This window comes from Ictidomys tridecemlineatus, chromosome 6 (assembly GCF_052094955.1).
Source record: "Ictidomys tridecemlineatus isolate mIctTri1 chromosome 6, mIctTri1.hap1, whole genome shotgun sequence".
Taxonomy (NCBI): domain Eukaryota; kingdom Metazoa; phylum Chordata; class Mammalia; order Rodentia; family Sciuridae; genus Ictidomys; species Ictidomys tridecemlineatus.
In genome coordinates this window covers 199,392,179-199,420,012 of record NC_135482.1, presented here as the reverse complement: position 1 = coordinate 199,420,012, position 27,834 = coordinate 199,392,179, and the positions used below count along the sequence as shown (strand labels likewise).

Below are 27,834 nucleotides of genomic sequence, written 5' to 3'. Positions count from 1 at the left end.
TGACGCCCTGACTGTGGGGCATGAAGCACCGTCCACCCTGCTGACTGCTCATGCCAGGCTGGTGGTGTGGGCTGCACGTGCGGAGGGCAGTTTGGCTCAGTGACACATGAATAAACATGAGCTTTACTCAAAATAGCTCCTCTGCTGCTGGTGGCTCAACAGCCTGGGGCCCGGCTGGTGCCACTGTGAGGGTCCGTGGAGCTGTGGAGTCAGGACAGACCCCCTCCCTGCTCTGGCCTCTAAGGCCCATCTGCTCCAGCTCTGCCGGCCTCAGGTCTGGTGTGGTGGTGGTGGGCAGGAGCCACAGGCACAGGGCAGCCAGACACTGGGGGTGGACATCGGGGCTTCACATTTCCCAAGGCCTGCCCAGCTGCATTTGCTGCAGGACCCCATGGGGAGTAGGGGCACCCACTTCATCCAGAGATGGGGGCTAGGCAGGGGCTTCGTGGCGGGAGAGACACAGCCAAGGTCAACATCTCCAAGCCCCTTGGTGACAACAGTGAGGGAGGCCCCGTCAGCCCTGCACAGACTCCCCCAGGTGTCTTCACCATTGACGGGGGAGATGCTGAGGCACAGAGAAGCCTGCACCCCAAAGCCAGGCAGCAAGAGTGGGGAACTAGCCGGGGTCTGGCAGCCACAGCCCAGGGGCTAGGTCCTCAGGCTCAGGCCTGCTGGGTGCTGGCACCACAGTGGGAGGTCAGAGACCAGGGATGCCAGCACAGGGCACAGGGGGCGGTGCCCTGGAGGGCAAAGGAGCCCGAGGGGAGGCCAGGGAGGGCTGGCCCAGGAGGGGCATGGGCCATGTGGTGGGGCCCATACACAGGGCCTGGAAGCCACAGGCTACAGAGAAGGTCCCCCCTGGTCCCTACCTGGAGGGCACATGTCACTCATGCAGAGCTGTGCAGGGTCTCCAGCCTGGCCAGGCACGGGGGAGTGCCAGTCGACAGGCTGTGGGTGGGAGAGGGACCGGGGGCGGCGGACACCCCGTGCGCTGTGGTGATGCTATACTCTCTGGCTGACAAGGCGGGAGAGGAGAACTGCCTGAGCAGGAGAGCAAGAGGCCCACAGTGCCTGGGCAGCGAATGGGCTGAATACCACGTTTCTTTCCCACTAGAAGTGGCCAAAGAATCAGAGGTCTCACTGGTGCAAGAGCCTGAAGGGCCGTCCAGCCCTCCAGCTGTCTGCCCTCCACTCGTTCACAGCCCCCCAGACGCACCATCACCCCAAGAAAGGCCTCCTGAGACCTGTCCACAGCTCACAGGGCCTGTACCCTGCCCTTCTGCCCGTGCCGCCCAGACCAGCTGTGCACCAGCCCAAAGAAGAAACAGACTGAGGAGAAAGGCGTGTCCCCCCACCAGTAGCCACACCTGCAGAGGCTGCTGGCCGGCTCCTGCCTAGGCTGCCCTGACTCTTCTCCACCCTGGAGGCTCCCACCTGCCACCAGCAGGACAGTGGCTGGCGGGGCAGCCTGGGCTGCGGAGGGGCCAGCGGGAAGGGCTGCCTAGGCCAGCCTACAGCTCCACCGCTCCTCTGCAGCAGGACACCAGTCTCCAGCAGGTGACGGCAGTGGCTCTCCTCTGGGGGAAGGGGCCAGGAGGGCAAGCTATGGCAACACCTCCCACGGTGACGGCGGTGGCTGTTGAGATGGCCACGCCACAGACCTGGCCACTCAGCACAGAGCCCCTGGCCACAGGTGCTCTGAAACAGAGCCCCACAGAGCACGGGGATGACATTTCACTTTAGAGCTGAAGGCCACGTGTGGTCAGTGGCTGTCCTGATGGCTTGTGGTCACTAGGTCGACTGCAAAGGGGAACGAGGAGGTGAAGGAGGCAGCTGAGGCCAGAGGAGGTGGCTGCTGCGGCAGGGCTCGGGGACAAGACCAGGTAGCCACAGAGCTGGGACCTGTGGGGGGTGGTCACTGTGGCAGTGGGATGGGGACTGAACGGTCTACAGGATGCATCAAAGGTGCTACCCCACCTGAGGTCCACAGTGCTGCCCAGGAGGGGAGCTGGGGAAGGGTCCTCATGGGGGTACGCCCCCCATCCGCAGGTCCGCAGTGCTGTGGGAAGCAGCCGGGGGCCTGAGCTTTCCAGGGCCCAGGGACACCAGGTGAGCACAGTGGTACTCACACACTGGACCACACAGTGGAGTGGACTGGGGACCGCATGGCCAGACATTCAGGAACTGTCACCAACGGGGCACAGTCCTACCCCCAGAGGAGGAACCCACTGAATCCAGGAGCTGTCCTTCCTTACAGCACTCCTGACTGTGAAGAGTGGCCATGAGATCCCAGGGGATAGGGCACAGGTCAGGGGGACTGTCCTTCCTTACAGCACTCCTGACTCTGAAGAGTGGCCATGAGATCCCAGGGGACAGGGCACAGGCCAGGGGGACTGACCTTCCTTACAGCACTCCTGACTGTGAAGAGTGGCCATGAGATCCCAGGGGATAGGGCACAGGTCAGGGGGACTGTCCTTCCTTACAGCACTCCTGACTCTGAAGAGTGGCCATGAGATCCCAGGGGACAGGGCACAGGCCAGGGGGACTGACCTTCCTTACAGCACTCCTGACTGTGAAGAGTGGCCATGAGATCCCAGGGGACAGGGCACAGGCCAGGGGGACTGTCCTTCCTTACAGCACTCCTGACTGTGAAGAATGGTCATGAGATCCCAGGGACAGGGCACAGGCCAGGAGGACTGTCCTTCCTTACAGCACTCCTGACTGTGAAGAGTGGTCATGAGATCCCAGGGGATAGGGCACAGACCAGGGGGACTGTCCTTCCTTACAGCACTCCTGACTGTGAAGAGTGACCATGAGATCCCAGGGGACAGGACACAGACCAGGGGGACTGTCCTTCCTTATAGCACTCCTGACTGGGAAGAGTGACCATGAGATCCCAGGGGACAGGGCACAGACCAGGGGGACTGTCCTTCCTTACACAGCACTCCTGACTGTGAAGAGTGACCATGAGATCCCAGGGACAGGGCACAGGCCAGGGGGACTGTCCTTCCTTACAGCACTCCTGACTGTGAAGAGTGGACATGAGATCCCAGGGACAGGGCACAGGCCAGGGGGACTGTCCTTCCTTACAGCACTCCTGACTGTGAAGAGTGGACATGAGATCCCAGGGGACAGGGCACAGGCCAGGGGGACTGGCCTTCCTTACAGCACTCCTGACTGTGAAGAGTAGCCATGAGATCCCAGGGGACAGGGCACAGGCCAGGGGGACTGTCCTTCCTTTCACAGCACTCCTGACTGTGAAGAGTGACCATGAGATCCCAGGGGACAGGGCACAGGCCAGGGGGACTGTCCTTCCTTACAACACTCCTGACTGTGAAGAGTGACCATGAGATCCCAGGGGACAGGGCACAGGCCAGGGGGACTGTCCTTCCTTACACAGCACTCCTGACTGTGAAGAGTGACCATGAGATCCCAGGGGACAGGGCACAGGCCAGGGGGACTGTCCTTCCTTACAGCACTCCTGACTCTGAAGAGTGGCCATGAGATCCCAGGGGACAGGGCACAGGCCAGGGGGACTGTCCTTCCTTACACAGCACTCCTGACTGTGAAGAGTGACCATGAGATCCCAGGGGACAGGGCACAGGCCAGGGGGACTGTCCTTCCTTACACAGCACTCCTGACTGTGAAGAGTGACCATGAGATCCCAGGGGACACGGCACAGGCCAGGGGGACTGTTCTTCCTTACAGCACTCCTGACTGTGAAGAGTGACCATGAGATCCCAGGGGACAGGGCACAGGCCAGGGGGACTGTCCTTCCTTACACAGCACTCCTGACTGTGAAGAGTGACCATGAGATCCCAGGGGACAGGGCACAGGCCAGGGGGACTGTCCTTCCTTATAGCACTCCTGACTGTGAAGAGTGACCATGAGATCCCAGGGGTCAGGGCACAGGCCAGGGGGACTGTCCTTCCTTACAGCACTCCTGACTGTGAAGAGTGGCCATGAGATCCCAGGGGACAGGGCACAGGCCAGGGGGACTGTCCTTCCTTACACAGCACTCCTGACTGTGAAGAGTGGCCACGAGATCCCAGGGGACAGGGCACAGGCCAGGGGGACTGGGCCTGTTTGTAGCATGTCCTGCAGCTACCGCAGGATTGAGGACAGATGCTGGCTCTGAGGGATGCCCACGGAGGGCTGAAGGATGGACATGTCCAGAAGGTGACATAAGGCACCACACATGGGTGACATGGGTGGACTAGGTCTTCACCTTGACCTGCACCTGTGGTAGTTGCTGCAGGGGACGCGGGAGGCCAGGCGGGATTTACCTCCACTCCAGCTCTCACCCCTCACGGTCAGGAGTTGGGTGGACACTCAATCAGAAGGTGTGTCCACAGCAAGAAGTCAGGTGCACCTTGGGGCCCACGCTCTGGATATTCGGAAGCTTGGTGGGTAGGCTAGAGGCAGGACACTTCAGGTGGCCAGAGGGCAGTGGAACAGGGGGGAGCCAGGATGACCCCAGAAAGGATTGGGGGGACAACCCACATCCTGTTGGGAGCCGGAGTCTGACCCACATCCCACCTGTCTCTTCCACAGGAAGACACTGCTGTGCATGAGGGGTGTGGGCAGGTGTGAGCACCTGCATGACTGCATCTGTGCGCACAGTGTGCCTGAGTGCACACACCAACATGTGGGCGTGTGTGCATGCCTGAGCAGGCATGTGTTTGTGCCTCTGTGCATCATGGTGTATGTGCACCTGCACCTCACCCAGAGCCACTTGGAAGGTGGAGGATCGGCTTTTGTGAATGGGGTTTCGGGGTGCTGTGGAGGGGTGACCCCTGATGTCACCATCTGCCTCCTGGGCCTGCCACTGAACGTGCCTTCAGGTGATTCATTGTTGTGCCTGTCTCTCATCAGATTCTCTCTCTGCAGTGCTCTGAATCAACACTGCCAGGATAGGGAGTGTGCCCTAGTGATCCAGCCAACACAGTCACAGGGCGCATGGCAACCGTCAGGCTTAGCTGTGCCCTCATAGCGAAGGGCGGCATGGCCTCCTGGGAAGAGGAGGCCACCACCAGAGGGAACAGGGTCTGGAGACTCCAGGGACTTTCCCTGACCAGGCCTTGGGTGCTCAGAGACCTCTGCCCCGAGGATCACCATCAGGTGGAGCCTGGTTGACATCGTGGTGCCCTAAGTCAGGTCATCTGACCACCAGGGACTGCATGACCAAGGCCGTTCTCGTTGGAGGACCTTGAAACGTCTAGCTCAGGAAGAATTCCATTACTGCACTCCCAAAAGGTGGGGTGTGTACATGTGAGTGTAAGCAAGCATGAGTGAGTGTGTCAGAGGTGCGTGACAAAGTCTCAGGTAAGTACACCAGAGAAGTCAAGAATCATGCATAGCTTGGCAATGTATCCAGGCCACAGTGTAGGGGACAAAACTCTCCGGGGCACGGGGACCTGGTCCACTGTAGAGCACCACACCTGCCCACACCTAGCTCTCAGGGGAATGGGGACGTGGTCCACTGTAGAGCACCACACCTGCCCACACCTAGCTCTCAGGGGCACGGGGACCTGGTCCACTGAAGAGCACCACATCTGCCCCACACCTAGCTCTCAGGGGCATGGAGACCCTGGTCCACTGTAGAGCACCACACCTGCCCCACACCTAGCTCTAAGGGGCATGGAGACCCTGGTCCACTGTAGAGCACCACACCTGCCCCACACCTAGCTCTCAGGGGCACCGGGACCCTGGTCGACCTGTAGAGAACCACACCTGGCCCACACCTAGCTCTCAGGGGCACGGGGACCCTGTTCAACTGTAGAGCACCACACCTGCCCACACCTAGCTCTCAGGGGCACGGGGACCCTGGTCCACTGTAGAGCACCACACCGGCCCCACACCTAGCTCTCAGGGGTACGGGGACCTGGTCCACCTGTAGAGCACCACACCTGACCCACACCTAGCTCTCAGGAGCATGGGGACCCTGGTCCACCTGTAGAGCACCACACCTGCCCCACACCTAGCTCTCAGGGGCATGGAGACCCTGGTCCACTGTAGAGCACCACACCTGCCCACACCTAGCTCTCAGGGGCACGGGGACCTGGTCCACTGTAGAGCACCACACCTGCCCACACCTAGCTCTCAGGGGTACGGGGACCCTGATCCACCTGTAGAGCACCACATCTGCCCCACACCTAGCTCTCAGGGGCATGCGGACCTGGTCCACCTGTAGAGCACCACACCTGCCCCACACCTAGCTCTCAGGGGCACGGGGACCCTGGTCCACTGTAGAGCACCACACCTGCCCACACCTAGCTCTCAGGGGCATGGGGACCCTGATCCACCTGTAGAGCACCACATCTGCCCCACACCTAGCTCTCAGGGGCACGGGGACCCTGGTCCACTGTAGAGCACCACACCTGACCCACACCTAGCTCTCAGGGGCATGGAGACCCTGGTGCACTGTAGAGCACCACACCTGCCCCACACCTAGCTCTCAGGGGCATGAGGACCCTGATTCACCTATAGAGCACCACACCTGCCCCACACCTAGCTCTCAGGGGCACGGGGACCCTGGTCCACTGTAGAGCACCACATCTGCCCCACACCTAGCTCTCAGGGGCATGGAGACCCTGGTCCACCTGTAGAGCACCACACCTGCCCCACACCTAGCTCTCAGGGGCAAGGGGACCCTGGTCCACTGTAGAGCACCACACCTGCCCCACACCTAGCTCTAAGGGGCCTGGGGACCCTGGTCCACTGTAGAGCACCACACCTGCCCACACCTAGCTCTCAGGGGCACAGGGACCCTGGTCCACTGTAGAGCACCACACCTGCCCCACACCTAGCTCTCAGGGGCATGGGGACCCTGGTTCACTGTAGAGAACTACACTGACCCACACCTAGCTCTCAGGGGCACGGGAACCCTGGTCCACCTGTAGAGCACCACACCTGCCCCACACCTAGCTCTCAGGGGCACGGGGACCCTGGTCCACCTGTAGAGCACCACACCTGCCCACACCTAGCTCTCAGGGGCATGGGGACCCTGGTCCACTGTAGAGAACTACACTGACCCACACCTAGCTCTCAGGGGCACGGGAACCCTGGTCCACCTGTAGAGCACCACACCTGCCCACACCTAGCTCTCAGGGGCACGGGGACCCTGGTCCACCTGTAGAGCACCACACCTGACCCACACCTAGCTCTCAGGGGCATGGGGACCCTGGTTCACTGTAGAGCACCACACCTGCCCCACACCTAGCTCTCAGGGGCATGGGGACCTGGTCCACTGTAGAGAACTACACCTGCCCCACACCTAGCTCTCAGGGGCACGGGGACCCTGGTCCACTGTAGAGTACCACACCTGCCCCACACCTAGCTGTCAGGGGCAAGGGGACCCTGGTCCACTGTAGAGCACCACACCTACCCCACACCTAGCTCTCAGGGGCATGGGGACCCTGGTCCACCTGTAGAGCACCACACCTGCCCCACACCTAGCTCTCAGGGGCATGGGGACCTGGTCCACTGTAGAGCACCACACCTGTCCCACACCTAGCTCTCAGGGGCATGGGGACCCTGGTCCACCTGTAGAGCACCACACCTGCCCCACACCTAGCTCTCAGGGGCACAGGGACACTGGTCCACTGTAGAGCACCACACCTGCCCCACACCTAGCTCTCAGGGGCACGGGGACCCTGTTCAACTGTAGAGCACCACACCTGACCCACACCTAGCTCTCAGGGGCACTGGGACCTGGTCCACTGTAGAGCACCACACCTGCCCCACACCTAGCTCTCAGGGGCACGGGGACCCTGGTCCACTGTAGAGCATCACACCTGCCCCACACCTAGCTCTCAGGGGCATGGGGACCCTGGTCCACTGTAGAGCACCACACCTGCCCCACACCTAGCTCTCAGGGGCATGGGGACCCTGGTCCACTGTAGAGCACCACACCTGCCCCACACCTAGCTCTCAGGGGCACGGGGACCCTGGTCCACTGTAGAGCACCACACCGGCCCCACACCTAGCTCTCAGGGGTACGGGGACCTGGTCCACCTGTAGAGCACCACACCTGCCCCACACCTAGCTCTCAGGGGCATGGGGACCCTGGTCCACCTGTAGAGCACCACACCTGCCCCACACCTAGCTCTCAGGGGCACAGGGACACTGGTCCACTGTAGAGCACCACACCTGCCCCACACCTAGCTCTCAGGGGCACAGGGACACTGGTCCACCTGTAGAGCACCACACCTGCCCCACACCTAGCTCTCAGGGGCATGGGGACCCTGGTCCACTGTAGAGCACCACACCTGCCCACACCTAGCTCTCAGGGGCACGGGGACACTGGTCCACTGTAGAGCACCACACCTGCCCCACACCTAGCTCTCAGGGGCAAGGGGACCCTGGCCCACTGTAGAGCACCACACCTGCCCACACCTAGCTGTCAGGGGCACGGGGACCTGGTCCACCTGTAGAGCACCACACCTGCCCACAGCCAGCTCTCAAGGGCACGGGGACCCTGGTCCACTGTAGAGCCTCACACCTGACCACACCTAGCTCTCAGAGGCATGGGGACCTGGTCCAGTGTAGAGCACCACACCTGCCCCACACCTAGCTCTCAGGGGCATGGGGACCCTGGTCCACTGTAGAGAACTACACCTGCCCCACACCTAGCTCTCAGGGGCATGGGGACCCTGGTCCACTGTAGAGAACTACACCTGCCCCACACCTAGCTCTCAGGGGCATGGGGACCCTGTCCACCTGTAGAGCACCACACCTGCCCACACCTAGCTCTCAGGGGCCTGGGGACCCTGGTCCACTGTAGAGCACCACACCTGCCCCACACCTAGCTCTCAGGGGCATGGGGACCCTGGTCCACTGTAGAGCACCACACCTGCCCACACCTAGCTCTCAGGGGCATGGGGACCCTGGTCCACCTGTAGAGCACCACACCTGCCCCACACCTAGCTCTCAGGGGCACGGGGACCCTGGTCCACTGTAGAGCACCACACATGCCCACACCTAGCTCTCAGGGGCATGAGGACCCTGATTCACCTGTAGAGCACCACACCTGCCCACACCTAGCTCTCAGGGGCATGGGGACCCTGGTCCACTGTAGAGCACCACACCTGCCCACACCTAGCTCTCAGGGGCATGGGGACCCTGGTCCACCTGTAGAGCACCACACCTGCCCCACACCTAGCTCTCAGGGGCACGGGGACCCTGGTCCACTGTAGAGCACCACACATGCCCACACCTAGCTCTCAGGGGCATGAGGACCCTGATTCACCTGTAGAGCACCACACCTGCCCCACACCTAGCTCTCAGGGGCATGGGGACCCTGGTCCACTGTAGAGCACCACACCTGCCCACATCTAGCTCTCAGGGGCACGGGGACCCTGGTCCACTGTAGAGCACCACACCTGCCCCACACCTAGCTCTCAGGGGCCTGGGGACCCTGGTCCACTGTAGAGCACCACACCTGCCCCACACCTAGCTGTCAGGGGCATGGGGACCCTGGTCCACTGTAGAGCACCACACCTGCCCACACCTAGCTCTCAGGGGCATGGGGACCTGGTCCACTGTAGAGAACTACACCTGCCCACACCTAGCTCTCAGGGGCATGGGGACCCTGGTCCACCTGTAGAGCACCACACCTGCCCCACACCTAGCTCTCAGGGGCATGGGGACCCTGGTCCACCTGTAGAGCACCACACCTGCCCCACACCTAGCTCTCAGGGGCACAGGGACACTGGTCCACCTGTAGAGCACCACACCTGCCCCACACCTAGCTCTCAGGGGCATGGAGACCCTGGTCCACTGTAGAGCACCACACCTGCCCACACCTAGCTCTCAGGGGCACGGGGACCCTGGCCCACTGTAGAGCACCACACCTGCCCCACACCTAGCTCTCAGGGGCAAGGGGACCCTGGCCCACTGTAGAGCACCACACCTGCCCACACCTAGCTCTCAGGGGCACGGGGACCCTGGTCCACTGTAGAGCACCACACCTGCCCACAGCTAGCTCTCAATGGCACGGGGACCCTGGTCCACTGTAGAGCACCACACCTGACCACACCTAGCTCTCAGGGGCATCGGGACCCTGGTCCACTGTAGAGCATCACACCTGCCCTACACCTAGCTCTCAGGGGCATGGGGACCCTGTCCACCTGTAGAGCACCACACCTGCCCACACCTAGCTCTCAGGGGCACAGGGACCCTGGTCCACTGTAGAGCACCACACCTGGCCCACACCTAGCTCTCTGGGGCATGGGGACCCTAGTCCACCTGTAGAGCACCACACCTGCCCACACCTAGCTCTCTGGGGCATGGGGACCCTAGTCCACCTGTAGAGCACCACACCTGACCCACACCTAGCTCTCAGGGGCACGGGGACCCTAGTCCACCTGTAGAGCACCACACCTGACCCACACCTAGCTCTCAGGGGCACGGGGACCCTGGTCCACCTGTAGAGCACCACACCTGGCCCACACCTAGCTCTCAGGGGCACGGGGACCCTGGTCCACCTGTAGAGCACCACACCTGACCCACACCTAGCTCTCAGGGGCACGGGGACCCTGGTCCACCTGTAGAGCACCACACCTGCCCACACCTAGCTCTCAGGGGCATGGGGACCTGGTCCACTGTAGAGCACCACACCTGCCCCACACCTAGCTCTCAGGGGCATGGGGACCCTGCTCCACCATAGAGCACCACACCTGACCCTATACCTAGCTTTCAGGGCCATGGGACCCTGGTCCCTTTGTAGAGCACCTCACCGTCCCCCTTACCTAGTCTCAGCGGCTCGGGGACCCTGTCCACACACTCATACACCCCTTGCAGCATAAACACACGTCCCGTAGGAACCACAAGAATGTACATAAACCCCGCAGGTGAACTCACACATGCCAGCCACCACTCAGTGCTCCTCATGTTGTGGACTGCACAGTCACACACACACTTGTACCCACACATTCACACTATACCCCACACACAAACCCACACAAGCACCCCACACACCCTCAGGAAGTGAGCCCTGCTGATGGGTCCCCTGGATTTCGGCTCTGGCCAGTTTCTTGGAAGCTGCGCTCAGCACTTGGCTGCTGGCCTGTTCCCCTGAGACCAGGTGTGTGAAAAGAATTGGGGAGGGGGCTGTCCGAGGCTGAAGGAGCAGACTTGGAGACAGGGCTTGGGTCAGGCCTGTGGGGTGAGGCCAGGAGGCCCTGTTGGAGGCTGGCTCTGCGTGCGATGCTGTCTGGAGTTGTGTGTGTCCTGCAAACATCCACGGAGGGCCTACACCTGCTCCCCCGCCCTGCAGGCCAGGAGGCGCTCACTCCACCTGTTACTGGGGCAGTGCGGGCAGCAGACCGCCTTGGCTGGACACAGCCCAGTCCTTGACAGCCACAGGCCTGAGGAGCTGCCAGCTGGGCTGGGCAGCAGGAGCAGGAATGTCACAGCAGAGAGGCCGAGGCGTGTCTCCATCCAGGGGCTCCGAGACCCCTGAGGGAGGTGTGGTGAGTGGCCAGGACCTGGCAGGCTCTGGACCCCGGACACAGAGGCAGGGTCGGGCTCGTGGGCACTGAGCTCCCCCACCCTTAGAGGCAGCTCTGAGTGCGTCAGGGCCCACCCTGGAGCACCTCAGGACAAGCGCTGTCACAGCAGGAGAGGAGGACAGGAGGACTCCCAGGGTGGCCTGGGACGCGAGGCTCTGGGGACGGGGGACATCTGAGCAGCGGCCCGGGCAGCTGCACTCGGGCTGGTGCGGGCCTCAGTGGGCCTGTGTGAGTGTGTGCTCTTGCCCTCCTCCTGCACCACGGCCTCTGTCCCCATTCCTGGGTGCCACAGCCACCCGTGGGCCTGGTGGCTGGGCACAGGGGCGTCATTGTCAGGAGTAGAAAACTGAGGAAACGCTCAGCCCCAGGCGGACTGAGACGGAGCCTGGTCCAGCAAGGAAAGGGCCAAGGTCAAATCCAGGGGACGGGGCAGCCTGACTCCCTGCCCCAGGGGCTCCTCCCTCTACTGACCACAGGGAGAAGCTATTGCTCGCTGCCCCCGGCGGCCTTCAGAACCCAGGTGAGGACGGATCCCGCTGATTCCCGAGCTCCCGGCGACCAGCACCGGACCAAAGGCAGGTACTGTTTTTTGGTACCGGGGTCTGAACCCAGGTGCATGGCCACCGAGCCACATCCTCAGCCTTTTATTTCTGACTTTGAGACAGGGTCTCACTGAGTTGCTGAGGCTGGCCTTGACCTTGATCCTCCTGCCCCAGCCTGGCCTGGCACCTGGGCTGGGTCACTGACTTCAGAGACGGCAGCGCGAAGGGTACCCTCTTGCCCATGGGCTGAGCGCCCCCCAGCATCTGCTTCCCAAGGGAGGAGCACATCGTCCTGTCCAGGGGACCCTATGGTCCTCCAGCACGGGGTCCACTGTTCCGACAGGCAACAGCGACGATGTCCACAGTCTGCCTGAGGCCCTGGAGATGCCCATTGCCCTTGGCCTGGGTCTGGTGCCTGCCCTGACTTTTGGACAACTGTCCTCCAAGGGGATCCTGTGCAGAGGACAGTGGCCCTGGGGTAGTGACCACTGCCCTGACCTGCCAGGCCTCAGTGGAGACCCCAACCCCCCGGACCCCTTCCCTGACAAAGCTCTCTCCCCTCTCAGTCGACAGGGTCTCGACAACAGGGTCATCCTCCCCTCACCTACTGGGGTGGAACGAGAGGGACCCCACCCAGAGCAGGCCTTGAGAACGCACCTGGGGATGCTGGTGAGGTAGGTCATGACACTCTGGAACTCCTTGTCGGGGATCTCGCTGAAGGCCGGGTAGTCGGGGAAGGTGATGACCGGGCTTCCGTCCTGTCCCCGCCCACCTGGGGAGAGACCAGAGGCAGGTCTCAGCAGGGCCTGGGCTGCCCAGCCCTCCCCACCAGCCCCCAGCCCCTGCAGAGTGCCCAGTCTCAAGTTCCCTCTTGGGTGAACGGCCGGCTGCTCTTCTCAGTGTCAAAGACATGCAGATGGCACGGGGCACCAAAGGCAGAAGGCACAGAAAAGCAGATGCACTAAAGCAGATGAGCACTATTTTCTGCTGGGGTGACCACTGGAACATCCCCGCCACGTCCTCTGGCCTGTCCTGCCAGTTGTCTCACTTGAATGGACTTGTTTGTACCTGCTTTTCCAAACTCAGAGCCCGCAGCTCTGCAGGCCCAGCAGTCACATGACACACACCAGGTGTGTCCCAGGGACTTTCTGACTGTTGGGCTGTGGCATCTGTAGCTTCTCTCCTGTTCAGAGTTTCGGCAATTCAGTGTGGGAGGCTCTACCCCCGCAGGTGAACGTCGTGTCCCCCTGTGGCTGCTGCCATGGAGGCTGCCATGGAGGCGGGGTTCCACCACTGGGGCCAGTCCTTGGGGGTCGAGTTGGCCCACAGGACAGGTGGAAGTGATGCTGTGTGACCCCAAGCCAGCGCCACCCTCTCTCTCTCCGGACTCCAGGAAGTCAGGCAGCAGCCTGGGCCACATGCTGGGGGGAGGCACCGGGAGGGAGGGCTGCGAGGAAGGACAGGGAGAGCCCGTGCGTGAGCCAGGCCCAGGCAGTGGGCGAAGCCCAGTGAGTGCCCTGGCCAGCACAGCTCGGCCCATCCTGATGGCCAAGGACGCTACGGAGGTCACCCACCAGCAGGCGGGCGTGGGGCTGCTCAGGCTGGGTGGGGAGAGCTGCTGATCCCGTGAGAACCAGGCATGCCGCCACCACCCTGTCCCCACCTGGAGACACCGTGACGGGTCCGTGTGGCACTCCAGGGCATGTGCGGCACGGAAAGACGGACAGTGGTGTCTATCCCCATCCTCATCCCTGCCAACCTGCCCCCACACCCTCTCGGACGCCACCGTGCAGGGCCTGGAGGCCTCCTTTCCTGGCCCCTGGGCCTCTCATCCCCACAGGTCTCTGCGGCCATGTGTCAGTGCCCTGCAGTGTCCTCAGCACAGCAGCCTTGCCCCTCAGCAGGACATGGTCCCTCTACCACTTCGGCCCAGGCCTTCCTGCCTTGACCTTGAGCGCCCTGGTGTGGGGCCCGGTGCTGCCCTGTCACTGCGAGAGGGCTGAACCCAGCGTCCAACCAATGGGAGCAAGGCCTCCCCCCAGCTCAGCCCTGCAGCTTGAACCTGGAGGGTCCAAGCCGCCAGCCCCCTGCCCTCGACACTCAGCACACCCAAGGCACTCAGCTCCCGGCCCTGTCCCCAGGCACAGGGCACCCACGGCCTGGCGGGGCGGCCCAGCCCTCTCCCGACACCTCAGGTTCTCGCTCCCTCTCAGGGCGGGGTGAGTGCCTGCAACACCGAGACCTCCTCAGGGCCAGCTCCTGCAGAGGAGGATGACCACACAGCACATGACCATCAGGTGGTGGCGGTGACTTCCCGTTAGGAAGGACTGCTCTGAACCCCGGTGAGCCCCGGGTCCCAGGGCGTCTGGCCCACACCTGCCCTTTGCTGTCCTACAAGTGGGACTGGGTGGGAAGCTGCAGGAACGGACAGGCCTCCTTCTCTGTGGGAGAGCCGGGACAGTGGGAGGGGCCTCTGGCCTCCACCGGCTGGGAATCCTACACTGCACTGAGGCCCCACCCTGCACAGCGGGACCAGGGCTGCCAGGGCCCTGGCCGACCTTTGAGGGAGCAGACTTGTGTCTGGTGGGCAGCTCCTGCAGGACTGGTGTCCGAGTGCTGCGTGGTGACGAATCTCAAGTCCCTCTGTCTGTCTTCTGTGCTGGCCTTCACCTGGGTGCAGGTGAGGGTGGGCCATGCTCGTCACTCCACCTGAAGTGGCAAAGGCCCCATGCCACTGGCTGGGCTGAGGCTCCCCGTGAGGGAGCAGCAGCTCCGTCCTGCTGGGAGCCTCCAGGGCTGTGCTCCCCCTCAGGCCACTGGGAACGGCAGGCCAGGTGGGGACTTCCCAGGCTGGCCTCCTCTCCCTCTGTGAAAGACCGCACTTGGCTGTCTTAGTCCCCTCACTCAGGGTTGCAGGCCAGATCTGCTGCCCGGCAGAGCGAGCCCCGTCTTGACCCATCGGGGTCTCTTGGAGACGACGTGGCTTTGGACCAGTCTCAGCTTTGAGGGGAAGTGAAGCCCCTGCACTTACTGAGGAGAGTGGAAGCTGGGGTCTTTCTAGGTCTTTCCACGTGATTCAGAAAGCCAGCCCCAGAGCTTGGGGACCTCCAGGGTGAGTGGCAGGTAGACACTGGGAGTCAGGGGCTGGCCACCAGTTCTGAGACACAGGCCACCGGAGAGCTGGGACCCTGGGCAGGCAGCCCCGAGGGGCACAGAGGTCCCTCCTGTGTGGCTGAAGCAAGAGCTGCCCACCGGTGTCAGGGCCCCAGTCTGCAGCCACCCTCCAGACGGGGCACACCTACACACCAGCCCTGGTGCCCTGTCCCCGAGCCCACACCCACTTTCTGGTGGCAGAGGTGGCTGAAACCCACCTCCCTGACAGCAGGGAAAGGGCTCCCCGTGAGGCACGTCCTCGGTTCAACTCTAGGGTGCTTTCTGTTTCCATTCCTGGCCGGCCTCTCCCGCGGGGATAGCTCTGGCCTCTGGAAGGGCCCACCTGTGAGAGGTGCAGACGCAGCGACAGCCCTGCCGGAGGGAAAGCTGTTCTCCAGGTGGGCCGCCAGGAGGGAGGCTGGTGTTAGGTGCCTGGGTCCAGCACAAGCCTGGCCACCGGCAGCAGAGCCTTGGGCAGGTGGCCCTGTCCATGGGCACACCCGTCGTTCATGCACTCAGGCCATGTGGGTGAGATGTCTGTGCCCTCCAGGCTCTCCGGGCTGACCCCAGGCCGATGACACGAGGTGGGCCTCTGGGAGGCTGTGGTGACGGGGACAGGCCTGCAGGGGAGCTGCACAGTCTCTCCCCCTACAGGCTGCTCTGGCTCACTGTCCATCCCACAAGGACACAGTGAGCAGGGTGCAGGCTAGGACGTGGGCCCTCAGCAGAACAGAGCTGCCCGGTGCTGGGCCGTGACCCGCCCTTCCAGTCTCCAGAAGCACGAGGGGCAAGCTTCTGTGGTCCAGCCACGGGTCTGCAGGCGCATCCAGCAGGGCGGGACAGGCCCTGGCGCACTCACACCCTCCGTGGTGAGAGGCTCCGAGGCGCCGGTCGGCTCACTCAGGAACCTGGACGACTGGACGCAGCCCCGCAGAGACCTGGGTGTGTGCTGCGATCCTCATTCTTCAGAGACGGCTTGATTAAAGGGCTCTCTGCTCCGCAGGGCGTGGCCCAAATGTGGTTCTGCCTGTTGTCTTTACTTGTGAAAATCTACCATGACCTTCAGCAGGTGCTCGGGAACATCAGCGTGATCCATTCCCCTCACACCTGCCTCCGGGTTGCCAACGCCTGGGAGGATCTCCAGCAAGACAGGAGACCTGGTCTCAAGACACTCGGCGGGCACTCGGCGGGCACTCGGCGGGCACTCGGCGGGCACAGAGGCACCCGAAGCTCAGGGACACTCCCCGTGGAGGACTCACGCCCAGAGGAGGGCTTCTGCACTCTGGAGGTGGGAGTCTGACGCAGAAGGAAGAAGTCTGGCTCCCTGGCCGGGCTCCGGCTGACCTGGAGTGCCCCCTACAGGCTCCGGTGTGAAGGCCTGGGCCCGTGCAGCAGGTTCACAGGGGCTGTGGGAGTAGTGGGTCCTGCAGCTGTGACGCCACCACTGGTTGGTCATGGGTAGTGGGAGGTGGGCAGTGCAGGAGGTCCCCTGGAAGGTTTCTCTTCTCAGTGAACCGCTTTGCTGCCCCCACCCCTTCCCCAGGATGCTCTTCCCCACGCCAGCCCAGAGCCAGGCGGCAGCCCACTTGCACTGATCTGAGTCTCTGCAGGCAGCTGGCCACCCGAGTCGCCTCTGTCGGCTTTGGTCCCCAAGCGCAGGGATGCACCCCTGGATGACTCAGGGGTCAGCAGTGGGGTCTGTGCTTGCTGTGAACCCCTGAAGGTTTCAGGTCTGGTGCAGGGTGGGTGGAACCAGGGCCTCCAGGGAGCCCTCAGCCAGCTCCATGAAAACCTAAATCTCCAGGCAAAGAGGGAGCAGGAGAGGGGCTGGGAGGGAGCAGGAGAGGGGCTGGTGAACATGGGGAAGAGCCGTGAACCACGGCTCCCAGCAAAGACCCCTCGCGGGGCGGCGGCTCCAGCCCAGAGACAGGTGTGCTGCAGGAGACCCACCAGCCTGGGGCGTGGGGTGGAGCGATCCCCTCCCACAGCAGGCCTCCAAGGGCGGCTGAGCTGTCGGGGTGCTGACCTGCGGCTCAAGGGCAGGGTCTGCAGGGGACAGATTTTAAGGAGACCGACTTGTGTGGCTGATACTGTCAGCGAATTTCAGACCCAATTTCCGATCCACAGCAGAGGAGAAACACAGAGTACAGAATCCTACCCCGGGAGCTCTAGATGTCTAGCAGACGGTGGTTTAGTTTCATTTCTGCCATATTTCCAACCCCAGATGACTGGACGGTACCGTGTGGACAGCCAGTGTGGGCAGCCAGACCACACCCCTGGAAGGGCAGAAGCGGGAGGCATGCCATGGGTGGGCCTGGTCCAGGAACAGACGTGGCTCAGCCGTGACCGTCAGGCAACACGCCCTGATTTCCTATGAATGGGCGTGGGAACCACAGGAGGGGACGCCCACAGTGACGGTTAAGGGGATGAAGACCCAGGTGGCCTGCGTCGGGGCGGGGCAGGGACAGCACTAGACACCTAACTGCAGACTCAGAGGACCACCCTGTGTGAATCCTCTGGTGGAATCCCGTGTTCCAGGAGAAGCCTGGTCCTGAGGGCTCAGCTGACCAGGTCAGGCACGCCAAGAACGGGGACCTTCATTTCAGGAGGCCGAGGCAGGAGGCTGCAAGTTCCAGGCCGGCCTGGCAGCGCAGGGAGACCCTGCCTCAAAGTAGACGTTGCGGGCTGGGGTGCAGCTCTGTGGTGGAGTGCTCGCCCAGCATGCACGAGGGCCTGGCTTCAACCCCAGAACAGCAAAGAAGAAAACCTTTTGGACAGAGGGACCTGGGTTCCATCCCTAGTACCAACAACCGACCCGCTGCTGCAGAGATGGGTTCCGTCTGTAACAAATTCCCACAAACCCCACCGTTTGCTCATCAGCTCAGAGTTGCTGGGCCCCCTTGGCAGGGCCTTCTTCGGGGTCTCAAGGCCAACTGAGAGGTCAGCGAGGCTGTATTTCACCCAAGTTTGGGCCTCTTCCAGGCTCCCTCGGGGGACAGGAGTCTTCAGGTCCTCATGGCTGGGGGCTAAGGGTCCCTGTTCTTGCTGGTGGCCATGGGGCTTGTCTCAGCTCCCAGGGACGATTGTGTCTTCTCCAAGTGGCCTCCTTGACCTTCACAGACAGACAGAGGACCACCCTGTGTGAATCCTCTGGTGGAATCCCGTGTTCCAGGAGAAGCCTGGTCCTGAGGGCTCAGCTGACCAGGTCAGGCACGCCAAGAACGGGGACATTCATTCCATCTGCCGAGGCACCTCGGGCCCTGGCTGCTGCTGGACTCTGGGGAGCTGTGTGACACGCAGTGGGGCCTCCCAGGACCCAGCCTCCCCAGGCACCAAGACCACCCTATGGGGGCGTCGAAGCTCATGTTCAAAGTCAAGCCAGCAGTCCAGGCTGGGGTGGCCACAGCTGTCTGGGACCTTCCTGGGTCCTGACTGGGTGGAGAAAAGGGGGCCACACAACTTATGAGCCTCTACTGCTTGGCCCTGCACCAGAGCCCGTCCTGTGGGGGCCCCACCCTTCAACAGGCCCCCACTTCTCACTGGGAGCAGTGACCAGCCTTGTGCACCACTGATCTCCTCGGAGGCTCGGTGCTTCCCTCCGCCACGCTGCTGGCCGTCACAGGCTCCCTGGGTCCCCAAGACTGAGGCAGCACTGCCAAGCCTGGCCGTAGGGACGTGGGGCTGGGGCTGATCCTGGGGTACACAAAGACCCCGAGGCTGAGTGGGGGTACAAGCCCTGGAAGCTCCTCACTCTCGGGCAGGACCACAGCTGGTGGCACAAGGAGAGCTGATGTCAGGCACCATTTTTCTGAATTGGTCTGGGCAGATGGACTGTCCAGGCCAAAGGGCAGTGTCCACACTGTGGGTGCTCTTGCACCTGCAGGTCTCTGGAGCCTGGCTGCAGGAGCGTCATCATGAGGCTGGGCGAGTGCTGGCCTGCTGGATGGAGGTGGCCATGTCCCCTAGGCTGCTGCTTGGCCAGGGCAGAGGTCACTGCTGGCTAGCGTGGAGGCTGAGGGGCAGCAGGTGGCTGAGGACAGCACACCCACCTGCAGAGTGACCATCTGTCCACCTGTGGGCCTGAGTCCCGAGCACTTCCAGGCACCAGGGCTCTGCGTGGATCTGGTTTCATTGCCCCTGGGCTTCGAGTTGGGGTTTAGTCCCACTGTGAGGTGTGAAGAGGAGAAAGCTGGGCCTTTGGGAGGCTCAGGGTGGAGCCCGTGGTCAGGAAGAGGGAGAGCCCAGACACGGATGGCTGATACGGACTCCAGGTCACCCTGTGACCCCCAGGGTGCCTCGGGGCTCTGCCAGCAGGGCCATCACCAGCGTTGACCGGACCTCACACCTCCAGAACACAGAGCCAAAAGGAGCCTCTTTTCTTCCTGGCTGCCCCGCCTCAGGCGTTGTGTTACAGGCCACAGAGAACAGACCCTACACAGCTGCCCACCTCCCATCACAGTGGACCCGGGGCAGGCTGAAGGTCCCTGGCACCACGACAAGTTCCAACCCGCGGAGCCAGCGCCAGGGCCCAGGAGCTGGCGGCACAGCCCTGGCTCCCGCACTCACCTGACAGGTAAGCGAAGCGCCTCTTGAGCTGCTCTTGGATGTCCGCAGCGCAGAGCGGCACGATGTCCTGGTGCATGATCTCATCTGAGGGAGAGAGACACGGTCACTGGAGGAAGCCCTGCCCGCGCCCCAGGGCCCTGCCGGCCAGCCCCTGCCGCACACCCCCGGGAGGAGAAAGGCTGGCGAGCAGCCCTGTTTCAAAGGTGCACCAGAGGCAGAGAGGCACAGGCGCAGGGAGGGCCGGGCGGGGAGGAGGCCGAGGGGCGTTGGCCAGGACAGCAGGGCGGGGCCTGACTCACAGGTAAACAATCCCCTGGTCTCCGCCCACCTGCGTGCTGGCAGGGCCCGACAGCTGGGGCCTCCTGTTGCCTGTGCGACAGCAGGCTGCCGAGCCACCACCTGCCACCCCAGGTGCTCTGGGTCCTTCCTGCTTGGCAGCCTGCTGTGTGCCTGGTCCTGGGGGGCAGGGCAGCAGCAACAGGCTGGCCCCCCTCAGCAAGGACGCAGGGCCCAGGGCGCTGGCCTGTCTGCTGCGATCAGGTCTGGGGATGGGCGGGCAGCATGTCCAGCCACACCAGAGCCCATCGACCAAGAGCAAGAGGTTCCAGGGAGACGCGCAGGGGCAGGGAGGCCCTGCTGAGGCAGCAGGGGGGGCCCTGGCTGGACAGCGTCTGGGGATCTGCATTCAGGCCAGGACTGGGGTGCCCCTTTCCACAGAAGCATCCAGACGGGGTGTTGATGCTGCTTCTCTGATGACACACGGGGGCACTTCTGGGCTGGGGTGAGGGGCAGAGCGCTAGCCTAGCACAAGGCCTGGGCTCCACCAGCACCCAAAGCCGTCACTTCCGCCCCTGGAGGCCAGGCCAGAACGGGGTGGGGGGGGCAGATGCCACCTGGGCAGCACTGGTCCTGTCCTGCCCCCTGGCCTTGCAGACCACTGAGGTCCTATGCAGGTCCACCCCCCGACTATGGCATCCCTCCGTAACTCCAGCTGCTGGCCTGGCTTTGGGAGGAGGCCTGGCAGCCTCCTGGCCTTGGAAGCACAGGGCGGCACCGAGGAGTCGGGAGACAAGCAGCCACAGCCGCTGGCTGGGCTCGAGGGAGGGCTTGCCGCGCAGAGCCTGTTCCCCCGCGGGCGGCAGAGGGTGGCTCCTTCTGTGGGGAAACAGGCTAGAAACCGTCACTGCAAGGAGGCTGGTGTCTAAGATTCCTGGAGAGGTGCTCTGTGGCCGGCACACGCCTCGCCTTGGGGTGCCTGCGTGGGGCCACTGGCCGGGCCGCCCGGGGCTGGGCCTGCAGATGCTCTGTGGGAATCATGCCATCCTGGACCTGGTTCTGCCCAGGGAGGATCCAGATGTAGAAACGCAGGCCCCAGGGGCCAGGTCTCCCTGCAGCTGTGGGCGGCTCTGGGCACTGCCGGGAAGCAAGTTTCCCACAGCCAGGACTGCCCAGGCAGAGGGACGCCAAGGTGTGACGAGCCCCGGGGCTCCGGCTGGCCAGGTCCTGGAACATACAGCCCTAGTAGAGACCCCACCACGGTCCAACTTCTAGAGTGTGTCCAGCCCCAAGGAAGGAGACTCCGAGGGAAGCTGCCCCGTGAATCTTTCTGCAGCAACCCTGAGGCCTCGCTCTGGACTGGACAGCAGCTGCCCAGACAAGCCAGCGCAGGCCCTCCTGAGAACAGCCTGGGCCTCGCTGTGCCAGCTCCCAGGACCCAAGTGCCTCCGGGCAGGGGTCTTCCTGTGGACTGGGGACAGGCGGCTGTGTCTGGTGCCCTTGAGGGACGGCACAGGGCTTCTTGCCCACCGAGTTCTGGCCAAGTTCCTTGGGTGGCTGCACTGAGAGGAGTCCTGGCCCTGGTGGCCTGATGACCTCAGTCCAGCAAGGTGCCTCCGCCGCTGCGAGCTTCTCTCCACCTCCTACCCAGCAGGCTTCAGACCCCCTGACCCCCTCACAGGGACACGCCTGGGCTCTGCCATCCCCAAAGGCTCGCGCAAGTTCCCCATCACCGGCCTATCAGCAGGACACGAGGCTGACCAAGGAGCCTTCGTCTTCCTTGCTCTCGAGCTCTGGGGCACGGAGGGTGGTGGGCACTGCTTTCAGCTCACTGACGTCCTCTCACCTTCCTGATCCCTGTGTCCACTCAAGAGGACCGGCAGTCTGCATTTGGTGAAGAGAGGACGTGGACTCCTTCTCTGGCTTCAGTGTGTGGGTGGGGGCTCAGGAGCACATGGAACCACAGGGTGGACACACCAGGCACGAGCTCCCATGGTCATGCGGCCTGGGGCAGGCAGCAGGCCGCCCAGCTGTCCCCTGGATCACAGAGCTCTTGTGAGCTGGCAGCAGACACCGTCGGCAGAAAGGACCCTGCCACCGTCAGAAGGGTGGCCCAGGGTGGCCCAGGGTGGGGGAGGCTGAGTTCAGGCCTCCTCCTGTCTCACGGGCCGTGACCTGTGCGTCCAGCAGCCAGGAGCAAGCAGGGGCAGCAGGCCTAACAGCGCTCCCTTCCCAGGCTCTCCAGCTGCCCCCTGGGAAGCTCCCTCCTGTGGCCTCTCCAGGCCCAGGGCCCTCAGCTGTCCAGGACCAGCTCAATCCAGACAGGACCACAGGGACCCCACTGCCCAGTTTGATCCACACAATGAAGTTGCTCCAAATCCACCCTGGGGTCCTCAGAGTCCACGGAGGGGCATCGTCTCCCGTCCAGCTGTCCGAGGCGCAGTGGCTGGAATGCAGGTCCTTCCTCCTAACGTCCCCGGGCCCTGGCCTCACCTCGACACCAGGCCTCGCTCAGGCACAGGCGGGTGGCCATCTTGGGGGCAGATCCTGTGGAGGAGCTCCCCTGGATCTGGGTGGAGAAACTGGGCCCTGCTGTACTGGTGACCTGGGCTGGAGTCCTGGCCTCACTCAGAGGGACACAGGGGATGGACAGAGGGCAGCAGGAGAGTGAGCCGCAGCCGCACAGAACATCCAGGATCTGATAATGGCCTCCTCTCCTGTGTCTCTGGCAAGAGGCCTGTCCCAGGGCTTCTGCCTGCTGTCCATCAAGTGGAACAGGTGCATCTCTTCAAGTCCAGGCTGAGGTCAGATGGATGAGGTCACTGCCACCTGGGAACAGACCTGCTCTAGCAGGCCCCCTGTGAGGGTCCCCAAGAGTGGAGTGCACACGGCAGGGGACACAAAGAGGAGGGAGGCGGCAAGGGGCTCCTGGGTTAACGTGGCCAGGCGATGCCTGAGGCTGGGGCTTCGGAGCAGCTGCACCTCCTGGATGCAGATCAGGGCGGAGGGCAGCATGCCCAGAGTGGCCAGCGTTCCTGCCGTCTGCTGGGCTGGGAGGACCTCCACACTCCCGCTGGCCACATGCTGAAGGGCTCGCCTTGTCCACTTGGTCACCTGAGGCCCGCAGGACTTGGCTGGCAGAATTCTCACATTTATCCCAGGCGTCTGGGGCGAGTCGTGGGGTTGGTGAGACAGTGTGTCTCTCCAAATACGCTTTCTGCCTGATCTGGGAGCAAGCCCTCACGAAACTTCAAATAAAGGACCAGAGGGAGAAGCAGCCCACCCACAGCGGACACGTCAGAGGCACGCTTGGCAGAAATCGCGGGTCCAGAGCCACCAGGGAGGGCTGGCCCAGGGTCGCCTGCAGAGGGCGTCGTCCACACCACCCAGTGGAGCGCGGGCGACCTCCAGACCCTCACTCCTAGGCCGCCCAGCACAGACCAGGGCCTCCAATTCTGCATCGTGGGGACGGCTGAAGCCCAGGCCCAGGATCAGCGCAGAACCCCCAGCCTCTCCTGGATGCCTGGGGCGTGTTCTGACCTGCCCACGCCGTGTTGGTCACCACCCACCCTGACGCAGGCGCTCTCCAGGTGAGCCCGGGGACACTAATGCCCAAGGCACGATCAACTCAGGCCCCAGCACCAACACCTGACTCGGCAGGGCCTGAGGCAGGGTCAGCAGGACTTGGTGGCCACCAACCCCCGCCCCGCACAGCTGGCAAAACAGGACTCTGGACCCACACCACGCCACGGTTGGGGGTCACACCACGCCAGGTGCTGGTTTCCAAGCTGGAAGCTGTCCCCTCAAGGACAGCATCTGGAACCTGCTGCCCAGGACGTCCACTGTGTGCACGCTGCTCGGCAGCCACAGGAGAGCCGTGGCAGACACCAGCTGCAGTCATACCTCGGTTTGTGCCACGGGAGGGACCTGTCCACTGCTCTGTCCTCCCAGCAAAGTCTGGGGCTGGACCACCTTGCAGACTTGGCCATGGCCAGGCCTCGTCCATTCCCACCAGAAGAGGGTGGGAGCAGCTCTGCCTGCCCATGCCCGCCGGGCTGTGGCCTGCGGCGGCTCCCTGAGGGGACACTGCACTCCTGGACTGTGGGCAGAGCCTGCCGGCTTCCCTGGACCCCCGGCCGGCAACCCTGACTCTCAGCCAGTGCCCCACCGTGAAGACCAGTCTCACAGGACATTGGCGAGCACACACCAGCCTGGAGCAGTTCAGGGAAAACCAACACAGCTGAGTCTCCAGCGTCCTGCCCCCGCCCACAGCACCTGGCGCCACGGAAGGTGCAGGATTCCCAGACTTGGCCGCCTAAAGCGACTTTCTAATTGGCTCACGTAGGACATCTTTGATTGCAGTAGAAACAGCAGCCACAGCAGGACGACCACCAAGAACTTTCCACACGTTAATGAGTCTAACTGTCACAGCACTGGGAGGGAACATGGCTTCCCACTTCTCAGACAGCAAACCAAGGCACAGAGAGGTTGGCAGACTTGCTGGTTGTCACGCAGCAGTGGCTAGGGTGATTCTGTGGGTCAGGGAAGGAGGGAGGGGCACAGGAACGGCCCACCTGGAGGCTCCAGGTGGCCTGGCTGGCGGTGGGCTTGCGAAGTAGAGAGGGGAATGAGGCGTTTCTGACCTGGCTTGGGGAGAGTCATGGATAAGGCTCAAAGCAACTGAGGAGCAGGGACACTGGGCCCCCCCCCCCAGCTTCCTCGGCACGGGCCACAGCACGGGCCACAGCACGGGCTGGCTGCCCAGGGCCTCCCGGGACAGCTGGCTCTGGGGATCCCTTGTCTTGTGGCACAGGTGTCCGTTCCCGTGACTGGGCCTCCAGCTGGCTCTCTGTCCCAGGCAGAAAGGAGAGCGAGGGCCTGGGCCCTGCAGCCTCGGAGCAGAGGGGGTGTGGGCTGTGGCGAGCCAGGCTCCGTCCAGGAGGAGGCTAAGGACACCAGGATGGCCAGCGAGCCCTGCAGGTGTCTTGCAGCAGTGTGGGCCCCACGGCATCTCCGGGCAGCAAAGAAGCACCGTGGCCACCCCCTCGGGTGTCTCCAGGGGTCACTTTCACAAGGATGCACTTCCCTTGACCTGGACCTGGTCCTGGGAAGCCGTCCTGCAGGGCAGGCCAGGCCCAGCAGCCAGTGGGGGCCACAGTCCTGAGTGAGTCCTGCAGTTGTCAGGCGGTCAGCGGCCTTGGCGAGCTTCCCCGCGTCTCTGAGCTGGCCTGTGACCTGGACAATGGTGTCTCTGCCTCCCAGGTGGCAGGCACACCCGAGAGCAGGCGTGCAGGCTGGCGCCTGGTGCACTGTGGATATTCCACAGCCACTGGTGCCCTGGACGGGCGACGCCCTCTGCCTGGTCAGTGCCCGACACCACTGTCCTGCGGCTTCCTGACCCCGTGCCCCTGCACACCAACATGCACCGCCTCTGCCCCCCAGTCCTTCCTGGGCATCTTCCTGGTTGTTTCCACACTGGGAGGAGGGGTTGTGCTTCCCAGCCGAGGGAAGGGACTCTGGACCTCTCCTTCACCTGCCCAGGTCCTGGGGCGTGGCCACTCAGCACCTGTGGCCAGCTCTGCATAAGCCCCCCGCCCTCTGGAAGGTGCTACGGACACCTGCAGCTGCCCCTGCGGGATTTGCTGGACCAACACGTAGCAGGCAGACGAGACGCACTCCCCACTCTGGACGGCACCAGGGGCCCACAGAGGCCGCTGTGGGGCTGACCAGCCCTCCAGCTGCACCTCACCCTTCAGGAGACCCAGGGATAGGCTTCCATGGCAGGGGCCAGTCCACTCCTGTGTCCACATTCGGAGCTGCAGTGTCGTGGGCACATGGACACCACGGGGGGCAGCCCTGGTGCCCAGGCCTGCTCCTCAAGTGCACAGAGGGAGCCAAGCTCCATCCTGGGGAGGGGTGGCCCAGCAGGAATTCCTGTCACCGCCCAGCTGGTCTGTGATCTGCTGCCCTCAGCCAGGGCCTTGTGGGCTGCGGAAGTCCATGCACTGGGGGACAACACTCCCCTCTCCCTGCTGCCCCGAGTTCTGGGCTTCTGGGCAGGGTATCGGTGATGCCAGGCGCAGCGACCCGCAGGGGGGCTCAGGGTGCCTGGCTCAGTGCTGGCCACCCTCGCTGGCCCCTGCTGTGGATGCCGCGCTCCCCACGGGGGCCGCCCCACCTTGCCCAGGAGAACCCAGCGCTGCTGCTCTTACCTGAGCAGCTCCACCTCCTCACAGACGCGGGACTCGCTGCAGGCCCGGGCGCTCGGGAGCCTGTTCTGTGAATGTGAAGACTGCTGCCGGACCACCCAGGCGGGGGATGCCCTCAGGGGCAGGGAGCCCCACCCAGCTGAGCTCCCGTCCCCTGTAGCTCCCGCTGGTCACAGCTGCCTCCCCTGCCCCAGCAGGGATCTGGCCTGCTCCAGGGCCCCAGTGCCGGGAGGGTCTTGTGCATAGCTGCTCAGGGCGTTCACTGCACAAGGGGCAGCTGAGCAGACCAGGGGGTGAGAGCCAGCCGGCCCCTGTGCGGAGTATCCCTCGGCACAGACCCTGAGGGTCTTTAGTAGCCAAAGGTCCCCTGAGCTCCAGCGGGGAAAGGCCATCATGCTGACCCTGTGGATGCTTGAGACCCCCCTGTCCCTGCAGTGGTCTCCCCCCGTGGCCCCCTGGGTGCACCTGGCCTCCTGCTGTCCTGCTCAGAGGTCAGCTGGGAGTGCACAGCCTGCTCTCAGCTGCCCCTTCCTGAGCAGCTGGCAGGCCAGGAGGGGTGAGCTGGGAAGAGCCGTTGGTCCTCAGGGACAGCCCCCCAAGCTTGGTGGGCCGGGAGGGAAGGCCGAACGACAGCAGGCCGTCCTACCCCATGCTCAGTGTGACCAGGGTCCTGGAGGACATGGCCAGGCCTGCCCGGGCCACGATTCCCGTGCGACGTCATGGACACTCGGTGTCTCGGGGCACGCTGTGAGACAGAGCCTCCTCCCTCCAGGCCAGCAGAGGCCACAGCAGCTCCGGGATGCAGAGGGCCAGCACCAGGACACCAGCATGGCCACCGGCTCCTGGCTGCAGCTGCACCTTGGCCGACGGCCCACAGTGGGCCGCTCAGGCACAGGACGGCGGTCCCACCACTGTTCCCGGTGGCTCCCTGTTCCGGCTGATGGGCGAGGGTCCCCCAGACAGAGGTGGACTTGGGAGGGAGGCCTGGGGACGGGCGAGCACAGGAGCCCCTTCAGCCAACAGGAGGAGAGCCGTGGGGAGCAAGGGGCTGGCGCTGGTCACTTACACAGCGGCCTCCTGCCCACGGCTCTTGAGAGGTCCTGGGGCAGCCTTGCTGAGCTCGCAGGCCCAGGCTTTCCCAGCCGCACTGCAAACACAACTGACCGTACAGGCGCGGATCTAAGGTACGCAGCGCGAAGCTTGGCTGACTGATGGCCGCGGCAGCTCATTGCGGAGTCCCCTGCTTTGTGCGCAGTTAAAACACGGGACTTCCTGTCTTAGCAAGTTAGGTCTGTGACACAGTGCTGACCACAGGCACCCAGCTGCCCACTGGACATCGGGAATCTACTTGTCCCGAGTGCCCAAAAGTCATGTCCTTTGACCTAAATCCCCCACTGCCCGAGTCCAGCCCCCAGGGACTGGCAGTCCACATGCGAACCCACCAGTCCCACTCAGTTCCACGTGGGCGAGAGCTCAGCCTTCCACTGGGCCTGGCTTATCTCAGGTTCACGGTTCCCCCCAGCTTTGTCCACGCTGTTGGCAACGATGGGCTCTCTTGCTTTTCAGGGCCGAAGA

General features: G+C 63.5%; 1 protein-coding gene across 19 annotated transcripts in view; it reads right to left on the bottom strand.

The window, feature by feature from the left end:
- The window catches only part of Mcf2l (MCF.2 cell line derived transforming sequence like), a 96,603-nt gene that overhangs the window by 38,121 nt on the left and 30,648 nt on the right, over nt 1-27,834 (bottom strand). For all 19 annotated transcript variants that reach the window (XR_013423542.1, XM_040281731.2, XM_078016353.1 and 16 more), the window contains exons 2-3: nt 19,775-19,858; nt 12,713-12,827 (exon numbers count right to left, since the gene is read on the bottom strand). Coding sequence is in view for 18 of the 19 variants with exons in the window: in XM_040281731.2 (XP_040137665.2) it covers nt 12,713-12,827; nt 19,775-19,858 (199 nt within the window). In the remaining variant the exon portion in view is untranslated. The remainder of the gene's footprint in view (nt 1-12,712; nt 12,828-19,774; nt 19,859-27,834) is intronic.